This window comes from Vitis riparia, chromosome 5 (assembly GCF_004353265.1).
Source record: "Vitis riparia cultivar Riparia Gloire de Montpellier isolate 1030 chromosome 5, EGFV_Vit.rip_1.0, whole genome shotgun sequence".
NCBI classification, from domain to species: domain Eukaryota; kingdom Viridiplantae; phylum Streptophyta; class Magnoliopsida; order Vitales; family Vitaceae; genus Vitis; species Vitis riparia.
In genome coordinates this window covers 21,193,263-21,208,623 of record NC_048435.1, presented here as the reverse complement: position 1 = coordinate 21,208,623, position 15,361 = coordinate 21,193,263, and the positions used below count along the sequence as shown (strand labels likewise).

The window sequence follows — 15,361 nt, the reverse complement described above, 5'->3', positions numbered from 1 at the left end:
GTAAACAAATCAATATACAAAATAAGGCTATCTTTGATTCCCATAAAATTTTAAGGAAAGAAAATGGAGAGAAAAAAGTGGAAAAAAAAGAAAGAACAAAAATAAAAAATATATTTAAATTAATAAATTATTTTTATATGTTTCTTTAAATTTATTTTACTTATTTTCTTTTTTTATATAAAGATTAAATAAATTTAAAATATATAAAATTTTAATTAATTTTAATTATATTTGATTTTTTTATATTTTTAATGATGAAACCAAATATGAAAAATCATTTTCTATAACATTTTTTAAACAAACATAGCCTAGATAAATAAAAATAAAACCACGGCCATGGTTTTTGTGGGGAGCAGAAAATGGGTAGTGTTGTAGAGAAGCTCCTATTTTGTACAGCAAAGGAACACAGAATCTTGTTTTATAATTGTAATTCGAGATCAAATCATATTTTGGGATCCCAATAAGACCAGGATCAGGATCTAGCTAGACAACTCTTCCTTACACTAACATTATATATGATATAAGTTAAATTGTGTTTTCATACATACATTTGAAAAAAATCAAATAACAATCCTAATTTAAAATTTTCAAATTGAATACATTTATCTAAAAATAATTCAGATTTTACATACCTTCTAGCACATAAGTACTATTTTTAATAATGTTAGCATTACCTTTGGCTGTTCAAATAAAAAAATCAAATAAGTGCCATGTGCAAGCGATCCTCCGCTCCGTTCATAGAACGGCATTGTTTTCATGGAATGATGTCGAAAGAGGGGGCAACCCACATGGTGTTATGGTGGGGGTTTGTCCTACGCAATCAAAGGGGTGGGGACGGACGACTGAACAAGGTTTCAAAGGGAAGTGGGCCCTACCATTGCTGCCCTTTTCCCCGTCGGATTCCAAACTCATCTTGGTTTTGCTCTGAGTGGTCACATGCTGTTCAGTGAATGCAATCAAAGGGAGAAAAGACACTTTTCTTTCACAATTCACGTGATATATATTATCACAAACACTTGCACATGCAATGATTCGGAATCATTGAGTGGCAGATCAAACAAAGAACACACTATAGACGAATCCATTGAGTGGCAGACTAAAACAAAGAAGAAACATTATATACTCTGACGTTGTCACATGGTCACATACCATTCGATGAATACAATAAATTACATTAATACTTATATTTCGTATAACATATTATGGATAATAGGAACTTTCAATAAAACCTAGAATTGAAAAACTAACCTGATAATTATCATCTTCAAATTAAACCTAAAAGTATGAGTACTAAATAAAATATTTATAATAATTAATGTTATTTAATATTAATAAATAATAAATAGTAGTGTTCTTCTTTTCATTATAGTTACCATAATTTTTATACATTCTTTTATGTGGTAAGTTGTGGCCACAAGCGATGAGAAATGGTTAATATGCATTGTATGAAATATTTTAGTATTCCAGTATACCCAACGGTCGATAAGTGGGAAAAATTGCGTTATTTAAATTTGACTAGATGTACAAATTTGACTATTTAGCTTTTTTTATTTGTTGGTATATGGAAAATAGCTCTAACTCTCTATTGGTCTGAGTTCATAAGTTGATAAGATAAAAATTACCGATAGTTTGTCAGTGACAAATTTTTGAGATACTAAATAATCATATTCCATTCAATTTTAATATTAAAATTTTAAAATAAATTTTGATCTTGTGGAATTAATAAGCAAAATTAATTTATAAGTTGATTAATAATGACGGTTGAGGAGAACATGATGTGGAAGTTAAAGTCTTGTTTCATAACTATTATTTTTTTCATAAAAAATTAAAAAAAAAATAGAAAAACATGTGTAATAACAAAAAAGTGAAAAACAATTTTTTATCCTTAAAAACATAATAAAGTGTTTCAGCCGATAACTTTTAATTATTTTATGTTGTTATCACTTTTTTTTTATTACTTTTTTATAATTATTTTAAAAAATTATATAATTATTAAAAATAATAAAAAGAAATATTTTATATAAAAATTATTTTTAAAATATAAAAAAATAGGTTAAATACATTTCAAATTTCTAAACAAATTTTATTATACTAAATATCATAAATGAATTTTAAAAATTATTTTTTATAAAGTGTTTGCAAACAAAACCTAAATGGGTTTGGCTTAAATAAGTTTGGAAGGGACTAAAATAATAGTGTCGGGTCTAAGATAGCTTTCATGGCTGCAAGTTGTAACTTGTTTAATATGTAGTATAAGTGGTGTTTTGTTCGTTTCCCTTTATCATATTTATTTATTAATTTGTTTCCGATTGAGGAAATTGATTATTACTTTGGTAATGGCTTACTCGCACTTGTTTTATTCTCAAAATTATAATATTCTCGAAATGATGAAATGATTTTCATGATGACTACTCTTCAAGCGTTATAAAGGATGTATATTATACTTGGGGTGACCTCCCACATAGTCTATTTTTCTAGCTAACAAACAAATAAATAAAAAAGATAAGTAGTCATATATAGAAAAAATGTACGAAAATAAACTCTTGAGCGGAGATTACCCTAAAATTAGTGTGACTAAAGATAGGTTAAGATTCTGTATGGTATTTTCATTCTTCTAGAAAATAAAAATTAAAACTAAAAATATGTTTAGATATTTAGGATATGTTTGGGAATTGTTTTTAAAAACAATTTTTTGTTCTTTAAAACAAAAAACACATTGGTAACTAAAAAATGTTTTATGTTTTTTTTTTCTGTTTTTAAAAACAAAAAAATAAAGTGTTTTAAGAGAATATCTTTCAGTTTTTTTTATTGTTTTTACTTATTTTCTAATGATTGTTTTAAGAAATAATTATACAAATATATAGAATGATTAAAAATAAAACTTTATATATAAAAATTATTTTCGAAAATAATTGCCAAACATGTCCTTATATTTTTTATAATTTAAGAAGTTATTCTAAAGATATGATATTTTTTAAAATGAAATAGAAAAATAGAGTACAAACTTTTATATTATACATGTATTAACAAAATTATTTATTCGAGTTTATTTATTTATTTATTTTTTATTGTTTATAAGAAAAAAAGAGAGGAGAAAATCATAAAAATCTACCCGTTTTGCAGTGGTTTCACAACCCTATCAGAAAAAGTAAATAAAAAGGGGAGCTGTCAGAAAAGACAGAAAAACCTCATAAGAAAGAAAGGGAAAAATATATACGGGCAAACAACTTACAAAAGCCCTTACCACATATGCTCTACATAAAATATCTTTCAATTAAGGACAAAAGCTTGAAGGGAATTGCTCACAAAATATAAATATATATATATAGATAGATGGATAGATAGAATGTGAAGAGTTGATTATTACTTTGTTCCTCCAACACCAAAAATGGATCAGTCCAGCTCCAATCAAATTACAGAATCGCAGAACCTTAACTCGGAAACCTTTTCAAGCCAAACTGAGATGCCGAACCAGATTGCAGCTGTTAGCCAAACTGAGATCCCCCACATGGATGCTGATTTGTACAAGGCTTTGTATAGAGGTGATATCAGTCCTCAAGGGGAAGTACTCGGAATTTGCTCATCTTCAACCCCAACTAACCCCAAAAAGGAACACTGTCCTCCACATTGCAGCCCAGTTCGGTCAGCTGGCATGCGTAGAGTGGATCCTTGACTCTCATTCATGTTCACCTCTACTGCAGCAGCCCAATCTTAAAGGCGACACTCCACTTCACCTTGCTGCGAGAGAAGGCCATAGGGCGGTTGTGGAAGCTCTCCTTGATGCAAAAGCACTTCACTTAGAGATCGAAAGTGGCGTTGGAACAGACAAGGCGATGCTGAGGATGACCAATAAGGAGAAAGACACAGCCTTGCACGAGGCGGTGCGGTATCATCACTCAAAAGTGGTGAAGTTATTGATTGAGGCAGACCCTCACTTCATCTATGGTGCTAACAGTACAGGCTACACTCCTCTTTACATGGCTGCCGAGAGAGAATATGAGGACTTGGTGGAAATAATCATAGACACCAGCCCTTCATCAGATCACAAAGGCATCGAGGGTAGAACAGCTTTGCATGCTGCTGTACTCTGCCGTCACCAAGGTAGTGCATATAAGGGCCTATAGTAATGCGTTAGGTTGTTCATTTTATAATTAATTTTCTTTAATATTCCTTGACCTCTCTTTCTTCATTTATTTATTTGATCAGCAATGACAAAGAAGATACTAGGATGGAAGCCAATGCTAATCAAAGAAGTGGATGAAAATGGCTGGTCTCCGCTTCATTGTGCTGCATACATGCGTGATGCCGCAATTACCAAGCAATTACTAGACGAATCATCACAAGACAAGTCTGTAATCTACCTTGGAATAAAAAATAGCAACAGAACAGCCCTTCACATTGCAAGTTACAATGGCTGTATGGACATAGTAAAGTTGCTGCTGTCACATGCTCCAGATTGTTGTGAGCAGGTTGATGAGAATGGCAATAATGTTTTTCACTTTGCCATGATGAAGAAGCACCCTTCTCATTTTGGTAGTGAGTTATTAATAAAGGATGGATTAAGAGTGAGAGGACTTGTAAATGAGAAAGATGCTCAAGGAGACACACCCCTCCACCTGCTTGCTTCTTTCGGAGTTAATGATGTAGATTTCATATTGGACGAAACGGTGGATAAGATGGAACGGAACAAAGAAAAGTTAAACTTTTCTGACAACTTTATTTCTTCCCGGAATAAATTTTCATGGGGCACGGTAAGGCTTTTTAACTAAATTTTTAATTACTTTATCCCATTTGACAATCATCCATTTATTTGATCATGCATTATATATATAATTTTCTGTTTTTCTCTAATAGGAATTTTACTCTGGTCAAATTTCAGCTCTCTGCGTTAGAATGTCCGCAGTTATATCACCTACATGAGAGAAGTAAGGAATATCTTAGACGGCCTTTTAGATCTTCCAGTTCGCAGCAGGCACAAGTAGATGACCGATTTGAAGGATTTAAGAAATATTCAAGACTGCCTTTTAGACCTTCCAGTTTGCAGCACGTCATCAGAAAGGATGACAGCAAATATGGTGGCAAAATAGATGATGATGAGGAGGAGGATGATAAAATCATCTCTTCCGTGAAAAAAGCAAGTGAAACCCATTTGATAGTGGCAACACTTACGGCAACAGTAACCTTTGCGGCAGGTTTCACCTTGCCTGGTGGTTACAGCGACACAGATGGGATGGCAATCTTAACAAAGAAAGCATCTTTCAAAGCATTTGTTGTGTCGGATACCATAGCCCTGACGTTCTCGGTAAGTGCCGTATTCATATTTTTTAGTATGGCAGTGCAACATGCACTGTTTTATGACCTCAATATGAGGACGTGGCTACGCTTGTTTTTTTATGCCTCTCATCTCACCCTGTTTGGGATGGGATCAATGGTGGTAGCTGCCACATTCCTTTGGATTCCCAATTCTCACTTTGCATTGCATCTTCAGCAGCCTCTTCCATCTCCATGCTTCACATGTTGGGCGTGAGAGCATGCGTCTTGGGCGGTGGAAACTAAAAATTGTTCGGCTTTGTGGAGCCTAGTTTTGTTTGATCTGGTTTGACGACCGACCGAATAATATTGCATGACTTTTTTAATGGAAGATTTACTGAGGCCTGTTGGGCCCGTTTAGCACATTGTGGAACCACATTTTGTAATTAAGGTTTTTTTAGTGTGGTGTGGTTGCCGTGTTATATATAGAGAGAAAATATTATAGCCATTGGAGTTTTTGTACTCTGTATTTTTCCCTGATAATAGTAATATCCCTGTAACTCCGTGGACGTAGGCATATTGCAGAACCACGTAAATATTGTCTTGTGCGTGTGATTGTTTTTTCTTTGGCGTGTGTTTTTCTCTATTTTTTTGTTTTTCACATGTTGGGAATTCAGTTTAATTCCCTACAAAAATATGTGACTTATTTTCTCTCAATAAAAATAAATTTGATCATTTTAATTCTTTTATTCGGATCCATATAAAAATATAAGATGAAAATGATAATTTAGTTCCATTTCAATTCTAAGTAAAAATGGGAATACAAATGAAAAAATAAACGAAATTTTCAATGATATTCTTTCTCATGTTTTAAAATAATTTTTTATTTAAAAAAAATCTCATATTGAACATAATTTGAAATAATTTTTTATTTTCATTTAAAAGAAAATCCTTGAGTGTTTTTTTTGCTAAATAATAAAAACCCATTTAGCCATGTGATTTGAAAACAAAATTGTTTTTAAAAATTTATACCATTATTTAGTTGTTATTCTTTAAAAATAAAGTAAAATAGAGAATTATTCTTCCGATTTGTTTTTATTAGAGAAAATGAATTTTAAATGAAGTGAGACTTTGTATTAATTTATTAATAAGTTTAATGATTTTAAAAAATAATTTAAAACTTAATATATATATATATATAATGACTATAAAAAATAATAAACACGATTAATGTTTTAGGTTCTTTAACAAATCTTGTAATTTTTAATAATAATTTGAAATTCAGAAAACTAATTAATTAATTATATATTAAATAAAATAATTCAGAATGTTTTATTTGTAACTGAGTAATAAATGTATGCATATAATGAAAATTTTGGCACATTTATACCTTAAAAAATTAAATTTTACTTGTTTTCATATTCATTCAAAATAGAATATTATTAGAAATAATTAATTTTGAATAATTTTTCTTTATTTTTAACAAAATAAATTAATTTTGCTTTTGTAAGATCTCAATATCCATATTCCTTCCTTGGTTTACCTAATTTTCTTTATTGGGAGTCGGATTGCAAGAAAGCTGTCCAATGCTTGAAAAACACGATTACAATGGGGCCAGTGTTGCCAATGTTGAGACTGCTGCACCTGATGCTTCCTTGAGGTGTAGACGAATGCTTCTAACAAAACTTTAGGTGGGTTACTGTTGCACTTTGTAGCTTTCGAGAGCAGAAAGCTTGATGCCATAGAACAATATTATTCCACCCATGAAGTTTTTTAAATGGTATTAGAAATTACTAATTTTGAATTATTATTATTTATTTTCAACAAAATAAATCAATTAATGTTAATATCTACATTTTTGAAAATATTTATAAAAAATATAATTTGTAATTTTATTACATTGTTAATATTCATATTTTATTAAAAACTATTTATTTTTAATTACAAATTTGTTTTTATTTTTAATAAAACGTGAGTTAAAATTAATTTGCATAATATAAATTGAATTTATAATTTGTGGTTTTTAAAAAATTAAAATAAAAAAAATATTTTTAAAAATAAATTATCTAAAAAAGTCTTAGTTTTTTATTTTTTGAAAAATATTTTTAAGAACTTGCACTAAAGAATCAAAATACCTCCTAATTTGAATGAATTGAAATCTCAATGAGATTTCATTTCCATTGAAATCATTTTTCATTTCATTCTCATCATCATTTTTAAATTACCTAAATATGGGAGTGAAAGAGAAAATGCACTCCTCATTTTCACAGTACCAAACACACCCTAATGGGGAGTGATTAGGAATAGAACATTATGTGTTGTGCTTGAAAGGTTTGCTTAATTCTGCTGCAATCTCCAAAGATTTGGAAATATCCACTAATAATATTCATCGGTAGTATATATATATATATACACACACATAGACTTATATTACAAGGTGTTGGTTGCCAGCTCTTTTTGTCAGTTCGACTGGTGGTAGAACTGCTTTGGTTTGGGAAGCAGCGAGTGTAAGTTGTGTCTGCTGTGACATCAAAAGAACAGAATAGATGTGAAGGCAAAACTATATATGAACAGCATTCCCTCCTCGTCCTTTTTTAAAAAGGCTCAAGAAGTTAACGAAGCGACTCAAATAGCAGAAACCACCGGAAAAAAATAAGGTAGTAGAACAATCAGATGAACAAATTACAACCACATAAGAAAAATGGGACTAAGCCCTGCAAACTTGAATGTAAAAGTTTTTTGCAGTTTTTCCCTTACTCCTCTGAAAGAAAAGAAAATAACATTGAAATTGCCAAAAGGAGCATCAACCCTTTACAAGTGAAGCCACCCCCTTCTTTCTTGGCACTTCTAATATATTCTTATTTGCCTATTAGAAAAACGGCATATAACAGTGCAAAGGCATGTTGAGGCCTTCAACCTCATTCCAACGGCGGCGATATCCAACCTCTATAGTACTAGGGCATTAAAGGCCCGTAATAATATAACAACAATACTCCTCCTCTGGACAGTGTGGACACCTTCCACTTAATTTCATCTCCCCTTCACCTAATGCCTCCAACATCCTAAAGGCTTGGAGCTAAGGTCAACTCCTTCCCAGGCAAATACAAATGAAGAGAAGTTTCTTGAGTATTACAACATAATCTTCATTTGCCTCCCTTGGATTAAATCTAACTTTGTTGCTGCAGATATTAATGCTTTGGAACCGGTCTCTGGTCGCAATGGATGCTTGTGGTTTCCAAACTCGAAAACTAAAAACGCACAGCCAATTCTCAAACTTAGCATCCTGTTAACATAAGAGAAAAGTTGCAGTCGCATTTGAGGAAAATGCATTTCCCAACTGGTCTGCAGAGTTCAAAAGATAATATTGAATATCATAGCACATTTCTATCATTCTCCTCTAGTCACTTATTTACATGCGTTTCTCAATCATAAGTCGAAAACATATGTTATTGTAGAATTTTTGGACTTGCAGTCACTTACAGTTTCTGTAACGACCCGCACCCAACCATGTAAATATTGTCCGCTTTGGGCCCAAGGGGGCCCTCACGGTTTTAAAACGCGTCTACTTGGTTAAGAGGAGTCTCTACATATATAGCGTCAAAAACTTGCTCCCCTATCCGATGTGGAACATCACAAACACCCCCCCATGCAGACACAACGTTCTCGTTGTGTCCCATGGGATTGCGGGGCCAAACAGACAAACACCCCTTACGGAACCAAACAAACCCCCACACCGGGGTCGGGGATCGGCTCTGATACCATTTGTAACGACCTGCACCCAACCATGTAGATATTGTCCGCTTTGGGCCCAAGGGGACCCTCGCGGTTTTAAAACGCGTCTACTTGGTTAAAAGGAGCCTCTACATATATAGCGCCAGAAACTTACTTCCCTATCTGATGTGGGACATCACAGTTTCAATGAGCTGCCAGCTTAATCCCCATTAACAGATTCACCACCTCAAGCATGGCACGCCGCTTCCATGAGTCATCAAATGTGCACAATCATGCAATTGAAAGCTCACCCAACATTTGATCCTTCCACTTTGTAATAGTTGAAAAGTACGGATGATTCAACACATCATCTTCCCTCCCATTTGCAACCATCCACTCCACCCAGCCAACCAGATTGCCACCCATGGCTCAAATTTACTGTTAAAAAAGATATTACTAGGGTTGATGTCTCTGTGAATAATGTGAAGAAAAAAGTCATGACGCAGAAAGGCGAGCCCCCTGGCAGATCCCAAACAGATCTTGAACCTGGTGGGCCAGTCCAGGGCCTCAACTGCAACTGCTCTATTCCTCAACCACACGTCAAGACTTCCATTCTCCATACACTCGTACGCTAAAAACCTCTCATCCTGAAGGATGCAGCACCCAAGGAGTGGAACCAGGTTTTCACGCTTAACCTTTCCAACTGTTCCCATTTCAGATAAGAATTCCCAGTCACCATGCAAACGTCTTCTGTTGAGCCTTCTGACAGCAATTGCTCATCCCTCTGGTAGTGAGGCTCTATAATTAAACTGTACCAAACCCACCATCACCAATAATATAAGTCTTGCTGATATTGCCAGTCACTGATAAGATATCTAAAGGTTTCATCCGCAGCAAAGAGCGCTCAAATGTTGCAAAGTTAATGCTAGCTGTCCCTTTTATCTTCTTGCCCAGCAGCCCATCAGCGGATTCTGACTCAACTACTGCCACCAGCTTGCCCTTTCCCTTGTCAACAACTACAGTTTTTTGCCTCAGCATCCTCTGTGTGAGAAGGAAAATGAGCAGAACTAGGAATATGAAAGTGGTACAATAGCTCAAATAGAGGCTTGGCCGCTTGTGTCAGAGCCCTTGCAGCTGTGTAGCCCTGACAAGAAGATATAAAGGTAGGAGTGTGAGCACTGTTGGTCCTACATGCAAATCTCTGGTGCATAGCCAGTGAATCTGTTGCCGGAGAAATTGATAAAGGCAAGGCCTACTATGTCACACATATAGCATGGCATATTTCGAAATTGTTATTGGAGAAATTGAGGTATGCCAAGGCAACAAGTTTTGAGAGTGAAGAAGCTGCCTGTGACTCTGTTGTTCTAAAAATATAAAATAGAAGGGGAAGCTATATTTCATAAAAAGTCACAGACAGAGGTTAGTTGTTGGCATTTAGAAGCAACAAAGAGGCTAAAATCAAGAGAAGTGAGACCCAAGAAAGAATTCATGCTAATGTCTAGATGGGTCAGGATTTTCATGCAGAATATAAATGAGGGAAGTCAGAAGTGATCCAATGGGCCAGTTGATCAAAAAATCAAGCTTAACTAAGTTTGGCATCAACGAGCCCAGATCAACAGAGATGGTTCCAGTTAGCTGGTTATGCGAAAGGACAAGTCCTTGAAGGTTTCTCACAATGTTTTTAGCATTATTGAACCAAAAAAGTTATAATTAATAGTTCAATGATTGAATTGATGTTTGAATAGGATGAACTAGTAACATTATAAATATATTAAAATTAAAAATAATAAAATTTTAAATATATATATATATAAATTAAAAATTAATAATATTTATTTTTTATCTTTGATATTATCAATTATAAATATAAATCTATTAATATTTTAAACTTTATTAAATGGAATATGTATAATATTTAAATGTGAATATATTAAAAATGAAAGAAAATTTTAACTAATTTTATAATTTCAAAAAACATTATATTATTTTTATTTAATATTATAAATCATTTTAGAAACACATATAGATTTTTTTATTTGCTAAACTTAGTATAAAAAAAATGTACTATGGCCAAGTGGTGCTCTGTGATGCTTGCTCAGTTGAGGTTTAGGGTTCAAATGCTTGCGGTGGATCCTACAAAGAAAATAGGGGAAAGGCTGGGCTGGGCTGGGCTGGAATTGAGAACCTGTCCGGGCTTATTGGGCTTTTACTTGGGCCCCTATGAAAGAGAGGAGGGGAAGGCTGGGCTGGAATTGAGCTATGCGGTTCATGAAGAACCGCCCGGTTCAGTCGGTTCACCCTGTTTGTGGTCAGTTCAACGACCCAGAAGGAGAGGACCGAACCAGACCAGTCAAAGGTCGGCGATTGGACCGGTCAAAGAACTTCGGTACAGGCCCTGATAGACCTGCAATCTCATGATGAACCCTACCAGAAAGCTTGCGCTCTTTGCAATCTCATGATGCACGCTACTAGAAAGCTTACACTCTGCTTGGCGGTATAGCTTTGTTCTTTGCGTAACTCACTTTTCTCGTACATGATATATATTAATTTTGCTAACTTCATGTTAGTCGATTACCAACCAGCAAACTCCAAAAGTTCTATCCCAATGAAAAACTACAATCTCACTCTGCAAAATTTGGTAAAAAAAAATTATTTGGATCATACAATTGCAACAAGGTAATTGTTTTTCAACGTAATGGTTGAATTTAGATTAGAATAAGATAATAACAATTTCATTAATTAAATAATTTTATATATGGATGGGAAAAGAAATTTTACTATGCCTTACGGCTAATTGTTTTCAACATAATTTATAATACAATTGCAATGTTATTAGATAATGAAGGTAAAAAAATATACAATCTTATTTGAAAACTGTTTTTAAGAATATATATTTTTTTATTTTAAATAAAAAAGAAAATATATTTGATAACTAGAAAATTGTTTTATATTTTCTGTTTTTAAAAACAAAAAATATGGTTATCGACCCCGCATTTTTGCATGATGTGTTCTCACTAGATGACGCAATTTGCTTTTTATTTATTTATTAAAAAATATAATTTTTAGAAAAAAGACTTGGAGTTGCCACTTATTTCTATTTTATTTTATTTTTAAGGGAAAACAAAATAAGAAAAAAAAACTCTAAGTGTGACTCATTATTTGAAAAAGACAGTATATGGAAAACCAAAGTTAGGTACGGGAGTTAAGTTACTTATTGGGAATGTATGGTAAAGATTGTAACATTCTCTAAGTCCCTAAAAACGGGTCTCTACTAAAGAAGGTGAAATAAGTGTGACAATTAATAAGAAAATCATTAGATACCAATGAAATGATCAAATAATAAAACAAATCATGTATAAGGATAAAACAAAGTAGAAGTGAGATCATACCTTAATAGCAAGTAATAATGCACTATTATGAAAACAAGGTTAGGTCAAGTATAACATTATCACATGCATATCAAAGAGTAAGATAAAGATCAAACAATATTCATTAAACATAACAGTTGACAATAGAAAGAGAAAACTCATATGTAGGGCCCCCAAAGCCTAATTAATTTTGTTATGAGTTAATTCTCATAAATTCCATTACTATGAAATTATGAAAATTTATTCATTTTTATATTTTAAATTTTGAAAATGGGAGGTTTGAAAATTAAACTTGAAATTTGGAATTTTGAAAATTTATTTGAAAATGGAAGTTTTGAAAATTAAATTTAAAAATTGGAATTTTAAAGAATTATTGAAAATGAGAGTTTTGAAAATTAAATTTGAGATGAAAATTGGAATTGTGGAAAATCATTTGAAAATAGAAGTTTTGAAAATTAAATTTAAAAATTGGAATTTTAAAGAATTATTCAAAAATGAGAGTTTTGAAAATTAAATTTGAGATGAAAATTGGAATTTTGGAAAATCATTTGAAAATTGAAGTTTTGAAAATTAAATTTAAAAATTGAAATCTTGAAGAATTATTTGAAAATAGAAGTTTTGAAAATTGGAATTTTGAAAAATTATTTGAGAATGAAAGTTTTAAAAATTAATTTGGAAATTGGAATTTTGAAAAATTATTTGAAGATTAAAGTTTTGAAAATTGGAATTTTTGAGAATTATTTGAAAATGAAAATTTTAAAAATTAAATTTGAGAATTGGAATTTTAGAAAATTATTTGAAAATGGAAGTTTTGAAAATTAAATTTAAAAAATTCGAATTTTGAAGAATTATTTGAGAATGGAAGTTTTGAAAATTAAATTTGGAAATTGAAATTTTGGAAAATTATTTGAAGATTAAAGTTTTGAAAATTGGAATTTTGGGAAATTATTTGAGAATGAATTTTTTTTAAAAAAATTAAATTTGAAAATTGAAATTTTGAAAAATTATTTGAAAATGAAAGTTTTGAAAATTAAATTTGAGAATTGGAAATTTGAAAATTATTTGAAAATTATTTGAAAATAAAAGTTTTGAAAATTAAATTTAAAAAATGGAATTTTGAAGAATTATTTGAAAATGAAAGTTTTGAAAATTAAATTTGAGAATTGGAATTTTGAAAATTATTTGAAGACGAGAGTTTCGAAAATTAAATTTGAGAATTGAGATTTTGAAAAGTTGTTTAAAAAAAAGTTTTGTAAATTAAATTTGAAAAGCGGGATTTTGAAAATGGATTTTTTTAATTAAATTTTAAAAAGGGAAATTTTGAAAAATTACTTAAAATTTGATTTTTTTTAAATATATATTTGCCACGATGAAGGATTAAGAGGACGTGTGGCATCCATCTCGTTACAACAGCAAATCATGTGCTTACACCAAGGGCTTGGTGTAAGCAAGCAATGCATGCTCAACCAGTGGTGGAATTAATAATGAAAACAAGACAGTCTGCTTGTGACTTGTGAGGTGCTAGTAACCATGTTCTTGATGAAATCCGAATGACCATGAGCATTAATAACAGTGCAGTAATATTTGATGGTCCCGAACTTCCATAAAGCAATATCAATGGTAATGGTCCAAACTTCCATAAAGCGATATCAATGGTAATACCATGCTCACGTTCAGCCTTGAGCTTGTCTAAGACTCGAGCATACTTGAATGGTCATTTATTCCTTTCAGCGGCTTCTTTTTCAAACCACTCAATAATACACTTGTCAATACCTCCAAGCTTGTATATCAAATTACCAGTGGTGGTCGACTTGCCATGGTCGACATGGCCAATGACGACAATGCTGACGTGCAACTTCCCCTTACCCGTTATGAATTTTTAGCAGAAAAACTGACATATAAAAGCAGATATAAGAAGAGAAAATCTCTCACCTGGAAGACTACTATCTCTTTCTCTCGGTGCTCCTTCTCTCACAGATCATCAAGCTCAGTGCCAGTCCAAATGCCCGACCACCTTCTTCATCGACCACAGCTTTTCCACTCCATTCACATCGTTCGCAGCTGGTCCTGGTGAGATTCCGCCTGAGATCGGTCCAGGAGCCTCCGTTGGTGGTGCCAGCAGGCTGTTCGTAAGTGGCGATGGAGCCATGACCGGAGATTTCACCTTCGTCCTTGGAGCTAGCGCTGGAACCGCTGCTGGTGGAGAGGCGAGATGAGCCGGTGGAGGGGTAGCAAGTGGCGAAGTGGCCGGTGGTGGAGTTGCTGTTGGAGGGGTTGTCGGAAAGCTCCCCTGTTTTTCTCTAAAAAAAAAACCTGTCCTCTTTAAAAAATCCCTTCCTCTCTCAATCCCAGCTCTCCCTTTCCTCCCCAAAAGTCTCAGCCCCCCTTCCGTTTTCCCTCTCTTCTCGGCTTTCTTGTCAACGTCCTCCCACCCGTTCCACTGCTCCTGTCATCATTCTCTGAAACACTCTATTCCCACCATGCTCTGTTCTCAGACGTCCCTCTCTCAACCACCACCATGGCAAGGTGGTGCTGTCCTTGGCCATGCGTCCCAGACTTGGCTCATCCGAAAACCGGCCCCCACTCTAGAAAAAACCTAGTTGCCAGCTCTTCCCCAGGGTGTGGTAAAAATATACTCCCCAGAGAGACTTTGACCAAAATGAGGGTCTACAACGTGTTTTTAAATAACAGTTTTCACTTATTTTCTAATAAATGTTTTAAAAAATAATTATATAAATAATTAAAATAATTAAAAATAAAACATTAAATATAAAAAAATTATTTTAAAAATACATTTAAAAATATATTAAAAGTATTTCAAGTTTTCGTACAAATTTTTATTCTATTAGGCATCGACAACAACTTTTAAAACCTGTTTTAAAAAATTATTTTTCAAAAACAGTTACAACTTACATTCTAACCCTTTCCCAAGTTTCATGCCCCTATTCTTAATCATCGCTTAAATTTATTTGATGTACATTTTAATGTGGATTACTTTAAGAGATGGACATTTATGATTCCATACCTATATT

At 32.7% G+C, this 15,361-nt stretch overlaps 1 protein-coding gene across 1 annotated transcript; it reads left to right on the top strand.

Annotated features, from left to right (window-relative positions):
- Positions 1-3,378: 3,378 nt before the first annotated feature.
- Positions 3,379-5,819, top strand: LOC117914061 (ankyrin repeat-containing protein ITN1-like). Its single transcript, XM_034829227.1, has 4 exons — positions 3,379-4,101; positions 4,207-4,751; positions 4,880-5,302; positions 5,489-5,819. The coding sequence occupies exons 1-4, from the start codon at positions 3,513-3,515 to the stop codon at positions 5,525-5,527; spliced, it is 1,596 nt and encodes a 531-aa protein (XP_034685118.1). The 5' UTR covers positions 3,379-3,512; the 3' UTR covers positions 5,528-5,819.
- The last annotated feature ends 9,542 nt before the right edge of the window (positions 5,820-15,361 follow it).

Coding starts and splice junctions, on each gene's coding strand:
- LOC117914061 (XM_034829227.1), top strand. CDS start 3,513: ATGCTGATTTGTACAAGGCTTTGTATAGAGGTGATATCAGTCCTCAAG. Junction 4,102..4,206: donor TGTACTCTGCCGTCACCAAG/GTAGTGCATATA, acceptor TTATTTGATCAG/CAATGACAAAGAAGATACTA. Junction 5,303..5,488: donor CCATAGCCCTGACGTTCTCG/GTAAGTGCCGTA, acceptor TTGCATCTTCAG/CAGCCTCTTCCATCTCCATG.